The sequence below is a fragment of the Xiphophorus couchianus genome, chromosome 9 (genome assembly GCF_001444195.1).
Source record: "Xiphophorus couchianus chromosome 9, X_couchianus-1.0, whole genome shotgun sequence".
Taxonomy (NCBI): domain Eukaryota; kingdom Metazoa; phylum Chordata; class Actinopteri; order Cyprinodontiformes; family Poeciliidae; genus Xiphophorus; species Xiphophorus couchianus.
This window is the reverse complement of record NC_040236.1, coordinates 22,351,478-22,376,844: the sequence shown is the minus strand read 5'-3', so window position 1 is coordinate 22,376,844 and position 25,367 is coordinate 22,351,478. Positions and strand designations below refer to the sequence as shown.

General features: G+C 39.6%; 1 protein-coding gene across 1 annotated transcript in view; it reads right to left on the bottom strand.

Moving 5' to 3' along the window:
* Positions 1-25,367, bottom strand: part of oca2 (oculocutaneous albinism II) — a 53,245-nt gene that overhangs the window by 13,743 nt on the left and 14,135 nt on the right. The window contains exons 9-20 of the mRNA XM_028027867.1: positions 24,891-25,044; positions 20,488-20,559; positions 20,171-20,236; positions 19,804-19,860; positions 19,127-19,251; positions 18,059-18,197; positions 14,396-14,528; positions 10,023-10,170; positions 9,706-9,763; positions 9,392-9,500; positions 1,243-1,370; positions 546-605 (exon numbers count right to left, since the gene is read on the bottom strand). Of these exons, the coding sequence (XP_027883668.1) occupies positions 546-605; positions 1,243-1,370; positions 9,392-9,500; positions 9,706-9,763; positions 10,023-10,170; positions 14,396-14,528; positions 18,059-18,197; positions 19,127-19,251; positions 19,804-19,860; positions 20,171-20,236; positions 20,488-20,559; positions 24,891-25,044 (1,249 nt within the window). The remainder of the gene's footprint in view (positions 1-545; positions 606-1,242; positions 1,371-9,391; positions 9,501-9,705; positions 9,764-10,022; positions 10,171-14,395; positions 14,529-18,058; positions 18,198-19,126; positions 19,252-19,803; positions 19,861-20,170; positions 20,237-20,487; positions 20,560-24,890; positions 25,045-25,367) is intronic.

Below are 25,367 nucleotides of genomic sequence, written 5' to 3'. Positions count from 1 at the left end.
AGATGTTCCAAGTCTGAGAAGGTCTCTGGTTTGAATCTTCTTGAGCTTCTCTTTTCTCTCCCACCTTCAACCGGATAAAAAGAAACTATTTCTCTTTTCCCCTTTGCCTCCAGTCGGGGCCATGACAGAGAGACGGTGCGGCTCTACCTGGCACGCTGTCCGTCGTTAGGGGAAACTCACCAACTTAAGGATCCACAATAGCACACCGCCTGTCATGTGTGATTATTAGCCTCAGACAGGACCAGTGTCTAAACGTGGGCTGACGTCCCCATTACTGCTTCAATTTTCCGCTAAGAGGCAACTCGCTCGCACCTCGCGCCGGGGCAAGAATATGGGTGAAAATGACCAGCGAGCTCAGTCAACCGCCGGCAGGAGCGAGAGAGACGTAAACAAAATAATTGAATTCAGAGCTTGTGCGGAGCCAAAGGATCAATATGCATAAAAATGCAATATCAAGTCACCTGTGCCCAATTATCAGTTATGCCAGCCGAACAGATACCTGAGCCACGATGGCCGAGGCTGCGAGTCAAGAAGGAAGGACTCACTTTTATCAGCAGCGCAGTCTGCTCTCCAATATAATCGATAAGCTGCAGCTGGGCTAAAGCCTGAAAAATGAAAAGGGGATCAATAATAAAGAGGGGAGAGAAGAAAAAAAAGTCAAGAGAAAATTACTTAGAGGTGGGAAGAAAGAGAAGAAAAGCAATTTGGCTTCTATTTAGCAGTCATTAACCAGATGGAGATAAATGCATTCTTGTTATCATACCCGACACTGAGAGTTAAATATATATATAAACATATAGAAGGTAGTCCTTGAGGGAGATGGTTGTCTAACACGATACAGACTTCAATGATTCCAACAAATAGTTTTGGCCACATTCGTGCCCAAGAGTCGAAAAGGCAGAAAAGAAAAAAAAACAACAAAATATCCCGTTGTGTCGACAACCTTTTCCTTTCCCTGCGCAGCGCGGCTGGTCGGTGAAGAAAAAGGTAATTACTTTTCACAATGTGAGCTCACTGCCAAACTGCATTTAGGTCACACCCAAGCGGGCTGTCAGTGTGGCTAAGCTAACTTATGAGGCGCCTTCTTTTATCATCAGGTGAAGCTGTTTGTCAAAGATGGACTATTTAAGATGTTTTTTTCTTAGGCATTAATGTTTGACCCCTCTTTGGATTTTTAGCAGTGATAAGCAAAAACACGCTCTTTTTATTAAACGTCACACATAAGGACTGCATGGTCACTACCTCCATTAAAACAAAGAGGCCCGCGAAGAACAGCAGAGTGGCCCACTCCACCCGGTGCAGGATGATCTCAAAGTCCTGGACGTCGGCCAGAACTAGGAGCCAAAGGGCCCCCAGGATGGCGATCCAACCTGAGAGAGAGAGCAAAGGAAACATCACCTGGTGATCATCTGGAACTCTGACAAAATCTCCATCCGAGACCAATTTTAGTTTTAAATTTACGATAAGAGAGTAGATTCTAAATATATTCATACCTCCTAGACTTTTTCCGTCTGTAACCTCAAACATCCGGGTGTTTAATTGGGATTTTAGTTAACGAACCAACAAGAAGTGGGATGCTCTGCGTTCAGCCCTTCAGAATCAATATTTTGCAGGACCACATTTTCTACGGCAAGAGCTACACGTCTTAGTGGGACTACTACTGTAAGTTGGTCTCCAGACTGAAGCAGTCGCCAATTCATCTTTGCAAAACAGTCCCAGTTCAGTTAGTTCAGACAGAGAGCATTAGGAAATGTACATTTTCAAGCGTCTAATTCTCTAATTTTTTTAGACTTTAGGACAGGACTTTGATATACATACAGGACTATATCATTCTAACACATGACTCATTCAACAGTCCCTTTTTGCAGTTAAAAATAAATTTGCTTAATGGAAACATGTCAATTTTGAAAACACGTTTTTCGCTAAAAAAGATTAAGTGATTTTCAGCTGTATCGAAATTAGATTAATTTGCAAAGCCTCTGTGGAAACGTTTCTTTCACATCACCCAAGTCACGTGATCAACGACCTGACATTACTACTGGCGGAAAACACGAAGAAGACGACAGGAAGCGGTAGGAGGATCGTGGTGCGACGTTATCTGATGATTGTGTTTTTTCGACATCAGCAAAATATTGACAAAGTTTTGCTCATATTTATTATGAAAAACTCACCAGTTGATTGTCTGGTGCTACTTTAGGTGTATTTGCAAGGAAATCTGCTACTTCCTCCACCATGTTGCTCCTTGGTAAGGGTGCGTTCAATGAGATGTGCAGTGTTAGTTGTTTGCCACAAACAGCATTTTACATGCAGGCTTTAAAGTTCTATTTTGGTTTAATATTAAGGGAATAACTAAAGGGAACTGAATAAAAATTCATACAAATTCGTCCAACATGGATGAATTTGTATGACAATATTTGTTGGTAAAAACAGGTGAACTTTTTTATTTTTTTTACTCCTTATAATTTTGCAATGTTTTATGTTGGTCTGTGTGGAGAATTATCCTTTCTCCATTTTGGTTCTTGATGTATGAGGTTGAAGAAGAGTCAGTGAGTGGAAGTCATGAATTTCATTATTAGGACTAACATACAGCTTTGTGCTCTATGTGTGTGTAGGTGTGTGTGTGTGTGTGTGTGTGTGTGTGTGTGTGTGTGTGTGTGTGTGTGTGTGTGTGTGCGTGGGCGTGTGTGTATATGAGCATGCAAATAGCTAAAAGAGACAGAGGAAAACACTGAATTATTTATTCTCAACACCTGTTACCTAAAATCCCAGTAAAACCAATGAAGTTTGTGGTTTGTACAATGAAACGTAAATATTTGATCACAAGAAAAATGTTGCTTTTAAAGCATCAAATTGTTTTAAACATACACCTGCGTCTGTCCTTTGTTTTATGACATGTATTCACAATGATTCGCACTTTTTCAGAGATAATAAAAGGTTTTACAGAAAGCACACCAAAAGCAAACCAGAATGTCGCTGTAGTTTCAACACTCTTGCAAGTTACGCTACATAAATGACTTCCTTCATGCAATGCTAACTCGTTCCGATTAAAAAAAACAAACAAAAAAACATGTTCTAAGCTGGAGCACATGAGCTGGTGCCGATAGAGAGCGTTTCTGAAAGAGGGGTGGATGTGCATCCACTCGGAGAAAATTTGATTAAACAGGTAAGCAGCAATAATTGGCCTGGCTCAGACCTTTGGGAACGGCTTTCACAACTGAAGGGATGTAGAGAGGAGGAGGGCAAACTAAGAAAGTGACAGAGTCAGGATAGAGGGGACGTAGTTAATGCTTGTTGTTGCGCAACACCCCCCCCCTCCTTTCTGTCTCTACTCTCTCACTCTCGTACTTCCTCTTCTGAGAGGGGAGATGTGCTACCAGCTCTCCGTCTAACGGGTCCGTTGAGTTTCCTAAATCTGCTGGGATTTACCCTGTCCAGAACTGAAGTAAACTCTGTTTAAGCTGGTTTCGAGAAACGATTCGCCTGGTTATCTGACGGCCTACATCCAGGTGTCCCACCCTTCTTCCCCCTGTGAATTAGCCAGACTGAGCAGCCTACAGCCAACTAGTTTCACAGAGCACACCTGTTAACGGTCGCTCGTTCTCTATTTTGCAACTTGCATTTGTTATTGAACCAGGTAGGTTTTAGTGACTCGGGCGAGTCCCAAGGATGAGGTTTTAAATATGGGCTACCAGCAACCTAAAAACATTTTCCACCTCTTCCTCTCCAGAATCAAACATCACAGCTATTTTACAACCATCAAAGAACTTTAAGGTGACTCATTAACTGAATGTCCACAACATCTTTAGATTTTCTTTATGCTAAATATTTTATTAGTAAGGCATTTTTTGCAAGGGTCAGTACAGCTTAATTCAGTAGCAGAAATAATCAAATAAGTAAAATCAATCATCTAGTCTATCTTTCCCTACTGCTGATACTGAGAACTAAAAAAGGGACCTTAGAGCGAGACGGACGGAGTTTGGCGCCTCGAACCCCAGACCTGGCACGATGATGAAGAAGGTGTTGCAACAGGAGGAAGATGTTGATCGATGAAGGCCAGGATCTCCGCAGGTCTGATGAGCCTCCTCTCCGCATGGATGCTGAGGTCACACAGGACTTGGTGCTGGCAGGAAAAAAGGCACCAGTTCTTCTTCCTTGTCTTTGTCTTCATCTTTGTCTTTGGGGTCAGAACCCAGCCGATGAGAGAAGTGCGATTCGAAGCCACAGATTGTGGGCCAGACGGGTTGGTCTCCATGTGCAGGACAGTCTCCGGCTCTGTGGCCCCGGCTCTTCTTCAGCTGCAGAGTTCTTTGTCCATCTCGATCTTGGCTCGAAGCTGCCCGGAGGATCCAACAAAAGGTTCCTCTTTTGCACCCACCTTTTATAGGGTTTATCCACCCCCCTGGTGCGCCTGCTGTCTGCTTAGACAGATGATCTCATATCCATCACTGTCTTACAGACATTTCCTGATGTCTGTGCTAATGTCTCAGGGTTGCTCAACCTCCTGTGTCCATTGCCTGCACAACCTTTCACCTACTCTCTACCTCCAACATATCAGTGATGTTTAATTGCAGTTACACCTTTTTACACCATTTCAAATTTAATGTCAAAATCACATTTATATCACATTTATTTTCTTCAGCTTCTCTGATTTAGCATTCATTTATAATTTTATAACCATTACTTATTAGTTACTCTTATTATGATCTTAATGTGAGTTATTACAGATGTTTTTCTGAAAAGAAACCAAGAATAATACATGATTCTAATTATTTACTACTAAAGTTACAGTTACTTGTTTTTCTTGTAGTTCCCACAAATATAAGTGTATTATTACAAGTAAACCAATATTCATATAAGTATTTTACTTTGAATCTTATCCAATTACTAATAATGTTTAGATTTAATTTTTTAAAACTTTCATGCTTTAAAATAGTCTCAGCTATTTTTATAAATCTGCAGGCTGGAAACTTCCTCTTTTTCCAGGAAACCTGCTTTTCCTGTTTAATGACTCTCTCTGACTGACTATGATTTTTTATGATTAGATAGAAAAAAGTAGAATTAAAGCAAAGTTTGCATGAGACAAAACAACACACACAACTAGATTTATTTTATTGACACTTAAGTCTACTGTTGGGCCCTGATGTCACTTGAGTGATTCATTTTAAAGATAACTTTATTATTACTGTTAAACTAAAATCTCCAGCATGGGGAAGTGGGATGAGCTCGGATTTTCTTGACATGCTGCACAGACTGGAATGTGAAAACTCAATGGTACTTTGAGGCATTTTTACAAGAATCAGCCTTAGCTAACCATAGCTGTTAGTCACTGCCACAGTTCAACAGCATAAGGGAGAAAATGTATTTCTTTTGACTCCAAATGTCTCGCAAAAGCAGAGAGTTCCAGTGAAAATGTCAGAGAAAATTGTGTAGTGGCAAATGATTGAATGAATTATCCGGACAACCATGATTTGCCTGAAACACCAGCGCTGTTTTCATCTCCCATTAACTCCTAATAGCAGCTAAATGTCACATCCAGTGTCACAGTATGAGGCCAAAGCATACGGGGCTTTTTCTCTTACAGGCACCTAAAGAACTGAGTAAGGGGGCAGATACTCTTTCTAGATCCTAGAACTGTTTAAATAAAGGAATCTAACACCAAGTGCTGTAGAGATTAATAAGGTAGAACTTTAAAGTTTTCATTTTTGCACTTGGTCCATTCCAAGCACAGTGGTGGCAACGCAAGCATGGCAATCACAGCGGTTTCGCCCCAACCACAGTGGATCCGACTCCCCGCACCGGAGTCGAATCACTTGGAGAACAATCAGGCAGCAATTAAATCCTAACATGTCAAGCTAATGAAATTTTAATGAGACTCAATTCTGAAGGAGCGTGTGAACAAATAGACCCGGCCGACCGGCAGCTGCAGTCAACCCTGACTCCGACCGGCGCGCCTCAATGAGCGATGTGTGTTTGAGCGGGCGTCGGCCCCCCTCCAAGTGCGACAGGACACGCAGTGCGGCGGGGTCACTCCCGTTTGATGAATGTCGCCCAAACGGTCGGCTGTAATTAACTCGGCGCGGCCGCTGAGACGGACACAGACACTTGACGGCAAACACAGCAGCGTCGTGCAGAAAACCGCGTGTAGCTGACAGCAGCAGCATATTTGTGTTCGTTTAAATGGAGAACACAGAGTTCATCTTTGACTCGGATGACGTTTGCTGGAACATGAATGAAACTGAAAATGCTCTAATTAAGTGTAGTGTAAATGTAGTCATACTTTGACATGTTACTTGATTTTAAAAAAAAGGAATGCACTTTGAATGTGCGTTCAATCAGTAAATTTGACTTTTTAAGAATTTACATAACTGTTTTTCACAAAAAGTCTAAAAGAAAATAATTTATGCTAATTTGTGTGAATTTCTTTGTCTATAATAGCACTCTCAGAAAATGAACTTTAACACCAGTTTTAAAGCAAATTAAAAATGCTTTGAAGTGCAACAATAGTTTCCTGCTAATATTTGCACTGCAATGGCACTGACAAAATTTGACTCTTATGTTTTTCACTCACATTATTTGCTGATTCTTTCTGTCCCTGTTGCTCTTACTGAACTGAGTAAGAACGTTTTCATTCACTCTGCTGCCTCTTTTTGGAGCAAGAAACTTCTAGACTGACTGAATTCTTCTTGTTTAGTGCTTCGACATCCAAACTAAATGTTCTTGAGGCCGATTCAATGACATGCACCCGTTTTTCATGGCTCGGCATTTTTCCTTGAGCTGCGAATGTCTTGTGTTTGTTGCTGCCTCTTGGCTAGCACTGCCTTGAAAAAGAAGTATTTGATCTCAGTGGATTTTTGTCCTTTAAAGGTTAAATAAAAATAGCAAATTTTATTTTAATATCACCACCTTCCTAAAATAAAATATTAAATAAAATATTTTATTTTTACTTTTTTGCCTAAAACATCCTTTGGAAAGAAAGAAGAGGGTTTTTTTTTTTGTTTGTTTCGTTTGTTGTTTTTTTTTTTAACTAAAATTACTTTTAGCAGCAACAAAAAATAAATAAATGCCAGGCCATTATTTTAGGAAGGCAACAAAATAGTGCTAATAAAGTGTTTGTACATTGGCAGTACATTAATACAAGTCAAAATACATTTTGAATCTAGCAAAAGTTTTTTTTTTAGTAGCACCACACATTGTTTTTTCTTGCTCATTTGCAGAGTGAAGCATGGTGTTGGCAGCGTCATGGTGTGGGGACGTTTTTCAACAACATCAGGAACGGCTCACCTTTTCGTGGCTGAAACAGACTTAAGACTCGGGTGGAAGTTCATCTCTCCAGCAGTGCAACAGTCCTCAACATGCAGCCATACTGAATGGGGCTAGTTTAGCTAGGAGTGGCCCAGTCAAAGTCCAGAGCTAAATCAAACAGAGTCTGGGTGTGACTGGCATGGGCAAAATTTTACTCTCTAGATGAACAACACTAAAGAGTTAAAAAAAAAAAAAAGTTCACAGTGACATACTTTATAAGACTTGCAGCTGTAATTAAAACAAAATATACATGTTGATGTTGATTTTTATGGACGATTTCCACTTTCAACGCCACAAACGCACAATTTCATCAACTTTATGGAAACTACAAAAGCTGCATTTTGACTGAGTGATGAGTCATTTTCTTACTCAACTTTAGAACCCGACAGGTGTGTTGCTACACTAACTCTAAGCTCTGCTATAGCTCCAATAATTACCCAAAACACTGGTGATCGCAATCCTGCGCATGTCAAACAGAAGTAAAAACCTACAGGAGCCACTTTGACTCATTAGGCTTTAATCTTTTCAGGTGTTGGCGATGAAAACATGCCTTTGATAAACTCATTAAAAGAGGCTTATTTGTGAAGGCCTGACTCAGAAAAGTGCTTAAGAATATGACAAACCCCCTATCCTGTCAACAGAGGCCATTTCTAAATTGAGAGCAGTTTACAAAAAATACGCTTAGTGGGCTGCATATTTTATTTAAAATGATTTTGAAATGTAACTATTTTAAACTGCCTTTCTAATCTCTGGGGACATTTTGAACACCCGAACAAGATACAGGGCCACTAATATAAGAACAAACTTTTTTTTTTAAAACAAATGAAAAAATATAGATTTGTTCAAGTATGTTGAAGCTGCTATCAAAATGACTGTTTCCTCTCTCACAGTGCGTTATCTTCCGTATCAAAAACTGTTACTTTAGTTTAGATGTGGGGGGAAAGTATCAACTCCTTGTATGTTTATACAGTACATTAGTTCATTTTGATGATGTCTATTTGGTGTAAAATTCCCCGGAAAGCTTTCATCAGCCTCTAATCTGACTGAAGGTGAATTATCTGTGCTGTACAGATTCTCCCAATTAGTCAAATCATTTTAAGCTGAACTGATCAGAAAGTATGCAAAGCTGCTTTCAGCTGAAGGCACTCCAAGCGTTCAGCATGCCGAGGTGAAGCGAGTGAATGTGCGTCAGTGCAAACTGAGCGTTTGCATAACATAGCATGAGCTGAAGTGATGTGATTATCTGGTCATTGTGACAACATTTGCAGCCACTTTATTAGGTACAACATGTTTGTATGGGGTTTGGATATAGCCGTCTGAATTGTCCATGGAACAGATTCAAGGTATCAGAAACACTGCTCAGAAAGGTTGGTTCTTATTGACATGATAGTTTCTATAGGTCTCTGTCAGCTGTCATCCATGATCCGAATCTCCAGTTTCACCACATCCCAAAGGTGGCATATTCGATTCAGTTCATTGGAGTAAAATAAAACTAAAAACTCACCGTCATGTTTAAGAAACCAGGTTTAGGCTATTTAAATTTAACAATGTGGATTTTCTGTTGTCTGCTACTAGCAGCGCCGCTCCTTATAGAAATTAAAGAGGCCGTTGTGTTTAAATTATGCTCTACTAAGGGACCCAAAGTGTGCAAAAAATATCCTCCTCAGTCCTCATCATTACATCGCCACCACCTGCTAGTGTTGCCTTTCTATTACTATTCGATCAGTCTGAAAATTGTCCTCTGTCTTTAAACCAGACCGTTCTCTAAATAATACAAGACACATTCTGATGCTCAGTTTAAGTTCCAGGAAGTCATTTTCACCACATTCAGATGCCAGAGTGCGCTCCTGTCATGTGAAAGTGTGTAGATAAAGTGTTTCAGATTGAATACACAGAGGGTTCAACACGAAATTAATTTGTCAAAGTGGCCTTTAGTAACATCTCGTCCCGAAGCATGTTAAGAATCATGCTCCGCAGAGGGTTTTTGTCACGATTATGGTTCGAAAAGAAAACATAACCAAGTTCACATTTTGGTAGAACTTGTCAGTGAAGACGAGAGTAGGCCTGATGAAGACAGTGCAGCACTTACCCAGCTCCAGATGAATGCTGGGAACAAAGGAGTTGAGAAAGAACATGAAGATCACCACAGCAAGGACGGAGGCACATTTCACCAACAGAACCGTGTCTGTTATTCTGTGCTGTGGAGTAAAAAAAAAAAAAAAGATATATATATATAATGAATATTTTCCTTGGCTTTTGAAAAGCTGATTTTTATCACAGATCTGATGGTATTTGTCTAAAGTGAACTTTCAAAGACTCAGCCCACTTCATTACTCAGATAGCATCACTGCACAACTCCTACAGAGAGAGAAATATTTCTGAAGGGAAAAATCAAAATGCCACCTTCTTCTGCAGCTCCTGAATGTTTTGTTCCCAGTTTTTATCCTCCTGAGAAATTTGTCTGTTTGAAAAAAGATAACAGAAGTCATGTTAATCCAGAGAGAAAAATTAAAATAATTGAATGGCAAGCGATCATATTAACAACTACACTGACTGAACATACATTTTGTCTTTATCTGATGGATGTGTGAAGCTTTAAAATGAGATATATTTGGATTTGTTTTTGGAAATACAAAGGAAAAATAGAACAAATTCTGTGATATGTAATAAATGCAATTTTGAGAGTGACACAGAAGAGCAGTGTGGGCTTTTCGTTTAACCTCTGGAAGGTTTTCATCATCTTGCGGAGCAGATTTTCCAGGTTGAGCACTTTTTGCATCAGAAGGCATTTCACAGCTGTCTCCTCCCGGCTGGCCGGGTTAATGCGCTGAGCCGTTTGCCTCCAGACCAGGATCTCATGCTTCAGTTCTGGAGTTAAAGGACAAACAGACATGTTTAGGGGAGGCAAAACACACAAAGGCATCAATGCACAACTCCTACAGAAATGTACAGAAGACCAAAAGCACCAAAAATCAATAAATTAAAGATATATTCAATATTAGATTAAATATATCCGACTATCTTGAAAGTGTAAAATGAAAATTAATAAGAATAGCAAAAGGATGTAAATTCTTATTTATTTACATGATATATGGAGGACCAAAGCTACCAAAAATCAATAAATAAAAGCTGCATTAAATATTAGATTAAATATATCCAACTATCTTGAAGGTATAAAATGTCAATAAATAACAATTAGCTTTTCCAATTTGTTTCTTCTGACTGCAAGTCATTTTAACAATCTGGAGTGGCACTGAAATCTGCTCTACATATAATCTCAATCTGTTGTAATTGTTGGGTGTTTCTTTTGTTTATTATGCTTTTAATGCAATGTTTTTTTTAAATGGAAAGTAAAACCTTTCCACTTAGTAAATACATATACAGTACAGACCAAAAGTTTGGACACACCTTCTAATTCAATGGGTTTTCTTTATTTTCATGACTATTTATAAGGCAAGAAATCCCACTTATTAACCTGACAGGGCAGGTTGACCTATGAAGTGAAAACCATTTCAGGTGACGACCTCTTGAAGCTCATCAAGAAAATGCAGAGTGTGTGCAAAGCAGTAATCACAGCAAAAGGTTGCTACTTTGAAGAAACTAGAATATAAGGGATATTTTCAGTTGTTTTACACTTTTTGTTTAGTGCATATTTCCACATGTGTTATTCATAGTTTTGATGCCTTCAGTGTGAATCTACAATGTCAATAGCCATGAAAATAAAGGAAACCCATTGAATTAGAAGGCGTGTCCAAACTTTTGGTCTGTACTGTACGTATATATATATATATATATAATCCCATGTTTTTACCTTATAAAACAATAGAGTAACCATTTATATGTGTGTGTGTGCTTAGTAATGTGCTTTGTAATAAATTAAATATGCTTTTTTTTTTCCATAAAGTGGCTTATTTGAGTAAGAAAATTACTTCTGTATGTTTATACCCCTATTTACTAGTAAGTTAAACTTAAAAGACAAAATATATGAAAAGTGAAGTTCTTTGTGTTTAACTCTTTCTGTAGAAGAATTAAATCAGTCACTGAAATTCTAAATACAATTCAATTTCTTGTTTCAAGGCGCCTAGTGCAGCACATCATGAAGGCTCTGTACCTGTTTGGAGCTTTATTCAGCTTGAACTGTGATTAAATAACGCATTAAATATGGAATGATTCATCTTTTAGGACCAGGATTCTGTCTTCAGCAGAGCTTGGACTGAGTTGAATTTTTCACGGTTTGCGCTTCTGCTGAGCCTCCACAGCAACACAGTCATGAAGTTCAGCACATTCACAGGGCAAAACGGCTGACAGCTGAGACTGAATGAGAAGACACTGGTGGTCAATATGCTACACTGTCCCCCATAGAGGGACTAATGCAGCATATTGACCAGCCCAGGGACAGCCAGTGCTAAAACAGAAATACAGCCTGAGGGTGCTGGACTCTCATGCGAACACCGGTGGGAGCCATCTTTTTTTAGAAGGTTGCTAGGTGACCTAAACAGGATCTAAGTGGAGGAGTGGAGAAAGAAAAAATCCTTCCTGTAAGCAAATCCATACAATTACCAGGAGTGGCAGGGGGGCCGGAGCTGATTTACCCGCACGCTGTACGTCAAGCTGGCTGAGAAGCGGGATAGTCCACGGGGTTGGGCTTTACAGATGGGTTATCGGGTCCGAATGGGACGGGCCCCTCATGAGTGGGAACGGCTTCTTTTAGCTCAGTGTGGCAGCGAACAGTCGGCCTGCTTCTCCTTTAATGAGAGAGCTGAGGTGACCACAGGGAAGCCTGGTGGTCTCCGCTTTAATGATCCCCTGCTGGGATTTTCTCAAAACAAGAAAGAATTGTTAAAGAAAAAAAAAAAGAAAGAAAAAAATCTCCCACAAACGTCTGTTTTATTAGTGTCCCCATTATGTAAGTCCACAGGGCCTTGAGTGAAGAGGATTACGGCACAAGAAAATATAGATTCCTGGATGGAAGACAAAATCATTCTCCAAAGCAAATATACTCTGTGCTCCTAATTCCTTTTAAATGAGCCTCCTCTGACTCCGGACACCATTTGGGATGGGCGAGCGCATCTTTCTTCTCCGCTGCCAGATAATTAAAAAGGATACATAAAAACAATTGAGGTGTAGCGCGTTAGAGGAGTTGTTGTTCAGACAGCAGGACAATAAGAGGGGCGAGTTACGTGCTGGTCTCAGGCTGCAACGTTGGACGAGCGAATCGTTTATTACCGCCGGCTAGTGGGAATGAGGAACAGCTGCACGTCAGAGTGAAAAGGCTTTTCTGACTGCGGCCCGGCGGCGCCCTGGACGGCGCCGTGAGGTCACCAGACTCTACCGAGGGCGGTGAGCCGAGGCGAGACGTAGATGATGTTCGACACCAGCTACTCCTTTTTCCTGAGGTTTGAAAATGTTTTTTTAAATTACATCTAGTTCGTCGCACTGCAATCAAAAATTATATCATATTTTGGGTAGTGAGTAGTTTTATTAATTCTATTTACTTCAGTGATGCTTTGGAAAAAAAATTACTTTTAAGAGTAGATTTACTAAACTGTATTTATTACTTTTACTTGAGTGAAACTAGTATGAAGTTGAGTTTCTAGACAGTACGCTGTCTAGAAACTCAACCCATCCTGAGTAACTTCATTAAATCAAGATATAATAAAGTACATTGGTTGATTAGAGTCCTGTATCATTACCAAGATAATATATATTTTTCTTTTTTATATATACATATATGTGTACATCTTTATTGTGTTTAAAGATCTATCTACATTGATGGTTGATTGACACTTAGTTTCTTATAACATAGCGAATTGACTTTTGAGAGAAAGAATAGGTTATACAAGATTTTTTTCTTCCAACTCCTCCTTTTCATTCAAAACTGTTGTTCGTGTCAACATGAGACCCGTTTCATTTTAAACTGTAAATGAATGGAATAAACTAACAAATAAATAAAATGATTAACAAACAAACATGTTTTAGTCATAAATGTGCCAGACATAAACGTGGGTGGAGTTGTCGTCTCGCAGTCGGAAGGTCGTAGGTTCGATTCCAGCTTCCTCCTGACACACGTCACAAATCAACATTCCTCCCAAGTTGCCCTGCGTATCGGTGTATAAATGTCGGAGGTGGCTCTAGTGTAAAGCACTTCAGGCGGTCAAAATGACTGGAGAGGGGCTAGATAGATTCACACCAAAGTGAGAATTCTTGTTTTTACGTTTTGTTGTTCTGACTGAATCGTTTATGGATCCTACTGTCCCTGGAAGTGCCTTGCCTGTACGACACATTCTCCATCAGCTTCGTGAGTTTTATGTTGTGTTTTTCCTCCTGCATATTGTTTTGTAATGATGTTATTTGTATTATTTGTATGGGTTCAATCTTTAAAATACCATAATTTGCACATAACTTTGCGTTTTTATCTGCAAGATAACGACATTTGAAAACACAAAATCAGATGTTTTGGTCGGTTAGTACTCAAGTAGCCTTCTTACAAAAATACTTTTATACTTGAGTAATTTCTTGGATGGCTGCTTTTTGTTTTATCTTTTGCTTGAGTAGAAATATGCTGAGGCAGTGCTGCTCTGATTTGAGTATAGTTTTGGGTATTCTACTTGCCACTGTAATTGTAACAGAATGCTTATGCAAAGCTGTGAGTTAGTAGCGCTCAACACAAATACTAATTATTTAAAGAACATGAACTATTTTCCTTCCACTTCACAATTTGTGTCGGTCTGTTGCATAAAAAGCCAGTAAGATACATTGAACCTAACAGTCAACACGTTTAAGGAATGTGTTTATGTGTTTATGCAATACTGTTGCTGCAAACCTTTTAAAAAATGAAAAAAAATTATTTATTTGCTGCCTGTAGCATAAAAAATAACGTCTCTTATGCAAACTTGTCATAATAACATCTAGTGGTTTGTCACAAATGCTGAAAAAACAAACCTAAACCAACTAAAAGCTGAATGTCATTATTTTTTACAGTTTTACAATTAAAACTACTGCAGAAACACAAAGGCAGCAGCGATCCTCTGAGGTTTATGCCCTCAACTCAATGCTCATCAAACTATTTCTGTGGTCCAAATGAGTGACTCACCAACTATTTCAATGGACTCTTTGTTGTAAAGTTTTTTGTTCCAGTAGAGCATCCTGAGGAAAGGGAATGAGGTGAGCAGGACGAGGCATATTCCAAGAAACATGTAGCCTGTGAAGCTGGCAAAGTCTATTCCCTGCAACACGACAAGGAAGGAGAAGAAAAAACAAAACCAAAAAAAAAAAAAAAAACGGTTAGGATTTCACAAATCTCTCCTGCTCCTGTTCTGGTGCCACAAACTAAATCCTGCAATCAGTTTTAGCACATGAAAAAAAAATACTGGTGATGTATGAGATGAGTGGAAAAAGAAGAGTCCAGAGTAAAGCTCAGAGAAGATTTTAACCGTCTGAGGGACTTGTCAATATGTCCACATCAGGTCAAGTCAAGTTTGTTCTTGTAGCACAAAAGCAAAACAGGAAACCTGCTGTTTTTATTTGGTCTACTCTGAATACTTATAATCCGAAATATTTAAAACGGGTTAATAGTGACACCTGCAGGATCTACAGACAAAGTGGAAAATGAGACCATCAGGCATAAACCAAATGCAAAGTATTGGATGATCTGCCGGTTCTCTCACATGAGACTCATGATGACGAGTCACACAGCCTCTCACTGTGTCACCTTATTGCTTCACTCCTGTGACAAAAGCTCCTCTCGGTCTGTTGAGACCAGAGAGTGCAAGACACTAAATAGTATTTTTGGTTTAGCTTCTAGCATAAATATCTTAGTACACTTCAAATAAGACAAAACTAACTTACAAGTAACTTTTCAGCACAACGTAGGAGCTGGGGCTCTGTGGGTAGAGCAGTCGTCAGAAGGTTGCATGTTCGGCTCCAGCTTCCTCCTGCCACATGTTGAAGTGCCCCTGGGCAAGGCACTAAGCCTCAAACTGCCTACTGATCTGCGTCTCGCTCTGTAACTGTGTGCGTGTTTCTGAGTGCGACTAGATGGATGTGACTCTAGTCTAAAGCACTTTGAGTAGTCAAAATGATCGCAAAAGCGCTATATAAGTTCAGTCCATTTACCATTTTAGGACTAATGAAAAAGTACCAGTTCAGAGCGAAAGAATCTGCCAGTGGAACGAGACATTTTAGCTTATAATATGGGAAAAAAATGTCTTGTTCCACTGGCAGTGAATTTCACTTATAACCACTATGTTTTCATCAATATTAAGAAATTGTTGACTTAAAAAGCACTTATTTCTTGCTGAAGAGTTACCGTTGTTGTGAGTTGGTTCTGTCTTGTTTCAAGTGTACTAAGATATTTGCAGTAGAAACTAGATATTATCTGTAAGATTTAATGTTTTTACAGTGTGGGAATTGTTTGTTTTTTTTATTAAAGTAAAGAAAACTAACAAGCCCATGTATCCTGCATTCGCATTTCCTCCCAACGCAAGGCCGGCCCAAGGCAATGCAAGGTAAGCGGCTGCTTAAAGCCCCCACAACACCAGGGGGCCCCCAGGAGCACCAAACTAGCATGACAGATAAATATACATACATTTTAAATAACAGTGAATATTGCAAACTAAGAGGGAAAACAATTTCTGTATTGTTTTTATAAATAATAAGGATTCATCTCTTCCTGTTGACGGTTGTGCCACTGTTGGGGAAACATAAGATATTAAATTGAGGGCTTATCAGCTGATGCTAATAGTTAAAATAAAATGGCACATTAAAATACAACTCTTTCATTTCAAAATCTAAATGATTTGTTTTTTTTACTTCGTTACCCCTTTAAGGTTAAAATCAACAGTCATAATGTCACTGGTATAATGCATGCTAATTACAAATGATGCTAATAATGGTAGGTGTGTTACACACATAGACATGTTGGTATGTCCCACTCCGCTCCCCCCAAAGAAAGTAGTTTAGGGCCCCAAAAAGGCAAGGACCGGCCCTAGCAGAGCTTACCAGAGGCCAGACTAGACCGAACGACCATGCCGCTGCTTCTCTCCTGCCGCGCTTACGCCTGGGAAAGACAAAGGTCCCGCAGTGGACCGCGGCGCACCGGAGCCAACCACACACCGCCACACACGCAAAGGGCCAAAATGTCACACGCTCTGGACAGACGCCAAACCAAGCAGCTGGCAAAATGTCACGTCTTCCAGGGCTGCGGCACTGCAGACCTCAGAGTATAAAAAGCAGAGCGGCGTGGTTTATAAAGAGCCAACAGGTCCGTGGCATTTTCCAACAATGACAAACTGCTGATTGACTCAGTGGGACTTTCTGATGCGGTTTTAAAAACAACTTTTCCTCTGCGGATCTCAGAGTCACTACGAGCACTCTGCACTCAATCAATCTAACAAACAAGCAGATTACACCCTGATTTACGCTTAGGTTCAGCACCAGAAGTGACAGCGTCTCCGGTAATCAGAGACGAGTCCTGAGGATGTGCCACTCACAGGCCACTCCATGCCTGGCTGAACGTCAGCCACAGAGTTCGTCAGAGGAAAGCGATTCACTTCAAAGCGTCGCCACGTAAAGGAACGGAAACCGCCAGCAGAAGAGTGTCGACCTCAATCTGTTTTAGTGGGTTTTATTTGAATTTTATTATATAGAGCAAAAGGCAAAACAGCCTGGCATCCATTTTGTATTTCCCCTCTCGGATTCGGTGCTTTTTGCTGTGGTTGCAGTTGGAACCCTCCTGCTCTTTAAACCAGTTTAAAGACTGAAACTTTTGCCCGTTCTTCTTTGCAAAATGGTTCCAATTCAGTCGGACTGAACCAAGAGCGTCTCCAAACATCAATTCGAGCCTCGCCACACATTCTCGGTTTGATTTGGATCTGAACTTAGACTAGGACATTCTCACCCAGCCTAAAGTCTAGTGCAGGTTTCCTTCCAACAATGCCCTGTGTTAAGCTCCACCACCCCTCTTCCTGTCAGCTCTGACCAGCTTCCTCTCCCCTGCTAAAGAAAAGCACACCAGCAGCATGACGCTGCCACCACTATGTTTATCATGGTGACTTCCCTTGGTTTGATTTTATTTGAACGTTGTGTAATAAAACACTAAACAAAGTTATAGTGAAAACGTTTTAGGTCCTTGCGGCCTAAAACGTGGGCTCTGGTTACTAACTGGTTAAGTTAGCACAGATTTGGATTCTGTTGGTGTGAAAGCGAACCACACCAGCTGAAAATTTAACAAATGTTGTAATTTTGGTTCCCAACCAAATCGAGACTACAGGACCATCAGGTCTCTGCATTTTTATTCTGTAGAGTTGCAAACCTCGGTTACAGTTCCTGGTTTATTCAGCTTTCTGCCTCCCGACCACATCTGGTCTCTGACTCTGTCTGCTCGTTTTCGGCCATGTTTTGGTTCAACTCGACCCCGCTGTGCTTCACACGTGTCGATGTTTGAACCGGCCTCCGAAACAACGGGGACCAGTTCATTTAGCACAGCAGAGCAAACAGAAACTTAAAGCATCACCAACCTGATTGAAAATGTGACACGAAAGTGTTACATTTACACTGAACGGATTCGTCATTCTCCAACCCTGAACCATCTGCACGGATAAATCAGCAATTTCCCTTTCACCATGTCACATGCACACACAAGACATAAAGCAGTTCTCCCAGGGTGTTTGGTTGATGTGTCAGATTACGCTGAGCCGAGCTGCTGGGTTGTTTCAGTGTTTCGTGTTTAAGCTCACAGAGCTGTGAAAGTGCCTACTTCTCTGCGCAGGCCCTGGTTGGACACGATAATCACGTTGGGTGGATCTCCGACAGCTGTGGCGGCCCCTCCGATGTTGGTGAAGATTACTTCTGCAATCAGGACATGTCTGGGGTCTAGATTAAGCACCTCACACAACCTGCAAAATCACCGCAGAATGGCACTTGATTAGATTGCGTAGAGCAGCGGACGCCAGCGCATGAATAGGAAAAAAAAAAAGAAAGGAAACGTAAAGATGAAAGTGTTATGTCCTTCATGTTCTCAATGTTTCAAAGCTGATGAACCGGGACACGGATATTTGAGCGTTGTTTATGTTGTGACCCTCTTCGTTCAGCTCATTCTGAAAATCTCCCCGCTGGGTGATTCAGAGTTGCAACTAACGATTATTTTAGTAATCGATTGTTCTATCGAGTATTCTGAAGATTAATCGGATAGAAAAATAACCTGCCGCATTCTGAAAACGGTTCATTTAACCACTCAAGCCTTTTTTCACACAATATTAGAAATACATCAAAAGACACATTTTTTAAAAATGCAATTACTTTTTTGAAGAAAAACATAATTTTCATCTGAAATGCAACAACAATAGCTTTGCTTTAGTGTATGTTTGATCATTTGTAGCAAAAAATGCATCTGCAGCCAAAAAAATATTATAATCTGCTGAGTATTTTTTAGGTTAATAAATGGATAGCAACAGGTGCTTAACAAGAGATTTATTTATCTATTTTTACAAAGTTTGAACCAGGTGAGGCTAAAAAAAAAGAAGGTTTTACATCGTAAATGTAAAACGTTTATATAGTTACTGCTCTGGGTACGTTGTTTTTTTCATCAAACAACCGTTATTTTTTTTTGAGTCTGTATTTCTCAGATTACGATTAAACGATTACTAAATTAGGTGACAATAATTTCAAAATTTGATTTATCGAGATTTATCCAATTAATCGTTTCACCCTGGGGTAGTTGAGGCTTATTTGTTGTTGCAGGACATGTTTTCATTTTAAGAGACAATTTAAAACGTCAGGCATGAAAAAAAAGAGTTTTCTTCTTAAACTTGTTTCTTCGCTCTACCTGATGGTGACAGGAGTGAAAAGCATCATGGTGGTCACATTATCCAGGAAGGCAGACAGAATGGCAGCAATCAGACACAGGATGATGATCATAGGCCACACCCTCCCTCTGGATAACTGGTAGGCCTGAAGAAATATCACAATGAGATATTGTGATATTATTAGGTTATTAGTTAACCTAATGCAATAGGTTAACTAATAATGGATTATTCTGCTATGACTAGCGTTCCAGTTATGTTAAATCATCACATTTCACATATGAGAATCACAAAAAGCTTCAGAAAAACAAAGTTTGAACCATAAAATATGATTAAATAATTTTTTTTTTTTTAAAAACACACAAGAGAAAGAAAATGGTGATGACTTCATTTCTAAAAGGGAACAATTATCCAAACCGAACCCGACCAAAACCCAAACCCTACCTGCTGGCTTGTAAGTGTAAAAAAGAAAAACAAAAAGCAGAAGAAACTTTTTAACAGCAGCTTTTTATTTTGCAGCTATTTTTAAAGACAACACCATGCCACATGGTCAAAGGTAAGGGGAAAAAAAAATGCAAAAAAACACTGATGCATTTAAACGTCGGCCACTCTGAATGGACTCCATTTTGATAGATTGTGTTGGTTATCTTCATTAACAGAATAACCATTTCTAATTGTCCTCATTATTCCATGAACTCACCTTCACCGCACAATAATCAAAGAAGCCTGTCTCTGAAAAAATGGCCACCAGCACCATCTGTGAAGCAAAAAGGTCACACCGCTTAAAACAACAACAACGTCGCCTTCATTTTTTTTAACGCAGTCACCATGGATGATAAATTGATGCGAGCTGAATAAGTGCTGAAAAACAAAAATATATTTAATCAGGAAAAGGTTAACTGTGTGGGAGCTACAATGGATTCCAATTTAAATAAAATCCCAATTTGTCTAAAAAGAGCATTTTTATTGATTTTTTTTTTTTATACCAATTTCCATCTGTGCTGAATTGTGATAACCTTTAAATTCTCCATAAAAAAAAACGTCTTGATGTATTTTATTAATCTCACCATGCCAAACAGCAGAGCCAGCGTCTCGTAGTCAATCCACTCCACCACAGTGACCAGGCTGGGTCTCTGTGAATAAAACACACTAAAGATCATTCAGTCTGATCCGGTGTTCGACTGGCTTTCACAGATCAGCATCACAATATGTCAAGAAAAAAGCTGGAGCTCTGCGGCATTTCTATTTCCAGTGACAAAGTGGAAAATACTTTACTTTACAACCACTCAATGACCAGCAGTTGTAGATCTCCCAAGCAGATTTTAGGTTTCGCTGAGTTTTACCTCAACAAGGTGGCTAATCTGAAGACTTTTAAGAGACTTACGTCACCAATGATAGCCAGGGCGGCTAAAGCTGCTAAGGATCCCAACATGGCAGCCAGAGTGCGATGCACAATCTGAAAATGGAAAAGATGCGCACCTTAAGACATGAACAGCGTTAACGGTTTAGCGACATGCGTATTTCAAACAGTGGTAATTTACCTTTCTTACCCAACAATGTTGCTGGGTTTAATGAGCAGTTGCTAATAAATGTTTATTGCTAAAAAAAATAAACCGTCTAAAGTTTTGCATTGCGTGTTTGCAGAAATATTTCACAGTCAGTGGGGTGATGGGCTTCTCCTTTATGATCTGAACAACTTAATCAGTTTCAGGAACTAAAGTTTTATACTATGTTTGGTGAAGTCTGCTGAAGATGGCATCTTAATGGATGAGTCATAGCTTCATATTTGAGGGTTAATTAAAGAGTTATTTCCGGGGTGGGGTTACCTTACTTGGTCAAAACCTAAAACAATTGATTAAACGTAAACTGATTATTGATAGGGTTAAGGTTACACGGTTAGGGTAAGTAACCACGTAAGTTAGGGTAAGTAAGGGTTAAGTTACATGTTGGTCCACAGCAACATGTTTTAAGCATTATTTGAGATTTATGAAGCCTTTATTGAATTGATAAAATAATAATTGACTAATGAGTCAGGCCTGAGCTTAATTATTATACCATGAAAACAAGGCTTCTTATCCTAAAAACATTCATGTCAAAAATGATTTCTTAATTGTTCTGGTAAAGTTATAGGACACCAGTTAGTGTCTTTTCCAGAATAAATTTCCATAGGAGGAACTATTTTGGTTAAGAACTGCTACTGTTTTGGGGGTTTTTTTTTGCAATATCTTAGACTTAGACTTAGACTGACTTTATTGTCATTTTGCATGCACAGGGTGTATACAGAACGAAATTTCATTGCATACGGCTCAGGACAGTGTTTTGAGGTTTCAATGTTGTGAGGTTACTCCAGAATAAGATAAAATACAGTATAAAATATGAATATAAATCTAAATATAAAATATAAAGTGCAGGAATGACAGTAAATATAAGTTATTTAGCTCTGTACATGTGCAAGGTATAAAGTGGAGACCAGATTTTAAGTGCAGTCCAGTTAAGAGTTCAGCAGTCTGATGGCAAGTGGGAAAAAGCTGTTTCGGAACCTGGTGGACCTGCACCGGATGCTGCGGAACCTCTTTCTTGTAATTTGTATTGCACTGGATACCAGTTGGGTGTTTGGGGAAGGGTTCCCAAAGTTACCTTTGTCCTTACTGTGTCCGTTTTCATTAAACTGCATACATATTTTAAGTCGGTGTTTTAGACATCCTCAGTGAAGGAACTGATTTACTTCAGGATCATTTAGCAAGTTCACACCGAGGAAATCCTGTTCAGTTTCCGGATCTAATCAAAGTCAGTCATTTTGTGGCTGTCAAGGACAAAAAGCAGCAGAAGATCACTTCTCAACGTCGTCTTCCTCTGACAGCGTCAGGATGCGTCAGACGATGAAGCAGACAGCTAGTGAAGAATGGCTGGAAAGTAGCAAACTAAACCATCTCCTTTTAGTTTAGGATCCCCACCACATCACATTACTTTGCTTCAATAAAAAATCTTTAACTGATTTCTGTTCCCTGTGGTGTTCTGCATGTGGGCAAAAGCTTTTACGCCAACATGACACTCCTCATTTAACGTCAACACAATCCCCATCGTGTTTTCAAAAACAAAGATCTGCCGCTTTACTTCCTGGTTTCATTTTTTTACTTGCACAATAGTGAAAAATGTTCCCCATGTCTGATTTCTAACAGATTGTTTTTAAATTGTTGTGTTGACCTAAAATAAAACCTCAAGACACAAAATAAACGCAATGCAAAAACAGCAAAAATGTGTCTTGTTGTCATACATATCATTGAAAAAAATCATTTTAATTTAAATCAATATAGCACACATGTTTTAACATTGATATTACTCCCTCTATAAAGACTTTAAATATCTTTACTGTAATATTCACAGTCTTCAATCCGAATCCTCCTGAATACTCCAAATTAAAATGAACCTTATTAGGCTTTATTAATGATAAAAATCTATAGACAGTCTGAAAACTGTCTGTCTGGACAGATCTGTTGAAATAATGAATGAGGAGAAGAAGAACAAAAGCTTCTCTCTGTCTCTTGTCACGTCAGATAAAATGGAAATGTGGCTCTTTACGTCGGTCTTCCATGAATGTTTTAATAGAGAACCCAGTTAGTGTCCAATTACCAACACCGGTGGATTCCTTTTGTGATGTCCTGAATGACAAAGCAGTGCGGGCTCTCTCATTAAGACGTTCGTGTCAGGCCAAGACAAAACCTGGGACCTGATGGGGATGATAAAGCAGAGGCTCGGCGAAGCCATCTGCACGGCACAAAGGCAGAGACTTTCAATGACAGCGGACGCGTCATTAACGCCGATGGCGTCTGTGCAGATCATAACGGCGCTGTCATCTTCCACTCCTTCCCTCTTCCTGTTCTCCCCGGAACAGCTGTGTGAGTTCACGCCCTGCCAGGATCAGGGAGACGGCCTTGTTTTAATTAAATCCAAAAGCGGACCGACAATAGGGAGGGGAAGAGAAAAAAAATGACTGATGTACATGTGGGAAAATCAAAGTGACTCTGGGTGGGACGAAACAAGTGAACAAGAGGTTATCTTCTCTTTCCCAACATACTAACATGCATGGCTGCTCCTCCCGACTAAGCATGTCCTGCAAAAATGAAAACATTATTTTGCTGCCAATTTATAATTTATGGGAAGCATTACCTCTAATATCTGTGTGATAGCCCAGTGAATATGTTTTTGCTTTTCACTGACGTGAAGAAAGCATTAAAAATGTTTCTGTTTTTACAAAAAAACAGATTTGAAAAAGCTCAAATTTTGATTAGAGTCTCTGTTTAGTGCAACGTAATTGAGTTGAGTTTTGACCCATTCAGAGCTGCAGTATGCAACTTTCGATTAAAACTTCTTTTTTTTAACGTATTTGTTAAAACTGTCACCATGTCGTAACAGTTTGCTATGAGACAGACAATCTGTGAAAAGGTCCGTCTCCTCCGCCTCCTCCCTGAGCTGGTACTGGGTATGAAGACATGGACCACTCCCAACCGAAAACAACCAATCAGAGCCAAGAGGCGGGTCTTAGGGCTGTCAATCAATCTCGTGAACTCGCTTCTCAGCGTGCTAATGATGAAGAAACCACTTACAGCTACAGAGAAACTGTTTATCCGCCATCATGGGTGGCCATGCTAACCAGCCGAGCATTCAGAGTGAGTAAAACTGACGTAACTTTAACTTTCTTTTTGTCCCGTTGCCCCTCATGGTTGTGCTGCCCTGGGCAAAAAGCCACATGATACATTTAAAAAACTGCTACTGGACACTGTTTTTTTTTTTTTACTTAAAAAAGGTTCCTCTGTGCTTCAGTGATCTATTCTTTTCTTTGTGTACAAAAGAAAGAAAACTTTAGTAACTAAGTCATCAGTAGGGGGAGCTGATCTCTCACACAGTTCTCCAAAACGACAACAAACATCCACTTGTAATCACTTCTTTGCTGCTGTTAAATTGCTATGAATCACATTGGTGTTCACTGTAGTCAGACATGCATAAAGTGACCAACAGAGCTTCCCTCGCTATTTTTGACTAATAAGCTAAAAATGAAAATGGCCGGAGCCTGAGTGTAACGCTGTATTAACTCCTTTAGAGACGAGTAGTGCTTCCGAAATGTTTCTGAGGACTGCGTCATTGACTACAAGCCCACAACTGCCTGACGGAAATATCTGGAGCGATATGAAACTCCATAAGCATCAAAGCGTCATGAATGCCAGCTTTTATTTTAGTTCATGTAATTTAAAGCTGAAGCCAGACTTGTCTGCAAAATCAAACTCGTTTTCCCACCTAACGGAGCAAAATGCCAGAGATTTGTTTTTAAAAATTTTGCTACTTTGTTGTACATCATTACTTAGTAAAGTTAAATCTTCACATAAAACATAACGAAACTGATTAGGGCTTAAGTGATTGTAATTGGATTAATCACGATTAACCTGATTAATCGTGATTAACCGATTATTTTTAGTAATCTATGAATTGTCAACTGGAGTATACAGACTCAGAAAAAGGACTTTTGCAACAAACAAAAAAAACATATTCAAAGCAGTAATTAAGCCGAAACTGTAAAAAAATATATATACATTTTGTATTTTAGATAAATTGTTGATTAGGGACACATAAAAACCAGTAAATGTCTCTCCAGACAGAAGCACAGGTGTGTTCCTGTCGGTCCTGTGACAACGTCTTGTGTCTTCTAAATACTTTAGGATGTCATTCTGCAAACTGTGCCACAGACAGAGGAGAAAAACCCGTTCATCACCGGCAGCATAGCAGGCCATTTACCTCAAAGATGATGAGAACATAGACCCCGGCCAGGATGATTCCCGCTATAGCCACCTGCGTCTCCTTCGTAACGTAGAGCGATTGGTGGGTCATGGACAGAGGCACCACGTCGTTATCCTGCAGGGAGGCCTGAATCGTGATGACGATGGGGTCACTAGGTGCGGAAATGAAACGGCACAGCAGCAAAGAAAATGGAGGATCATTTTCTTTCATTGCATGTTTCCATAAATGTGGCTGCAGGCTTTTCTTCAAGGTCGGGTGAAAATATACAGCAATTTCTTAAAAGGAACATAAAAGTCATTATTGTCATGTTAAAGATAGCCTGTCTGGAAAGAGAAGCGTTAAAATGTTAGAACATAGTGCTCTGAAGATGTCAGTGAGTTTGATTTGAAACTCCCTAACACAAAGCAGCGCATCATTTCCTGGAGAAAACGTGACACGTCTGTGGAATTTCTCACAAATAAAATCTGAAAAGTG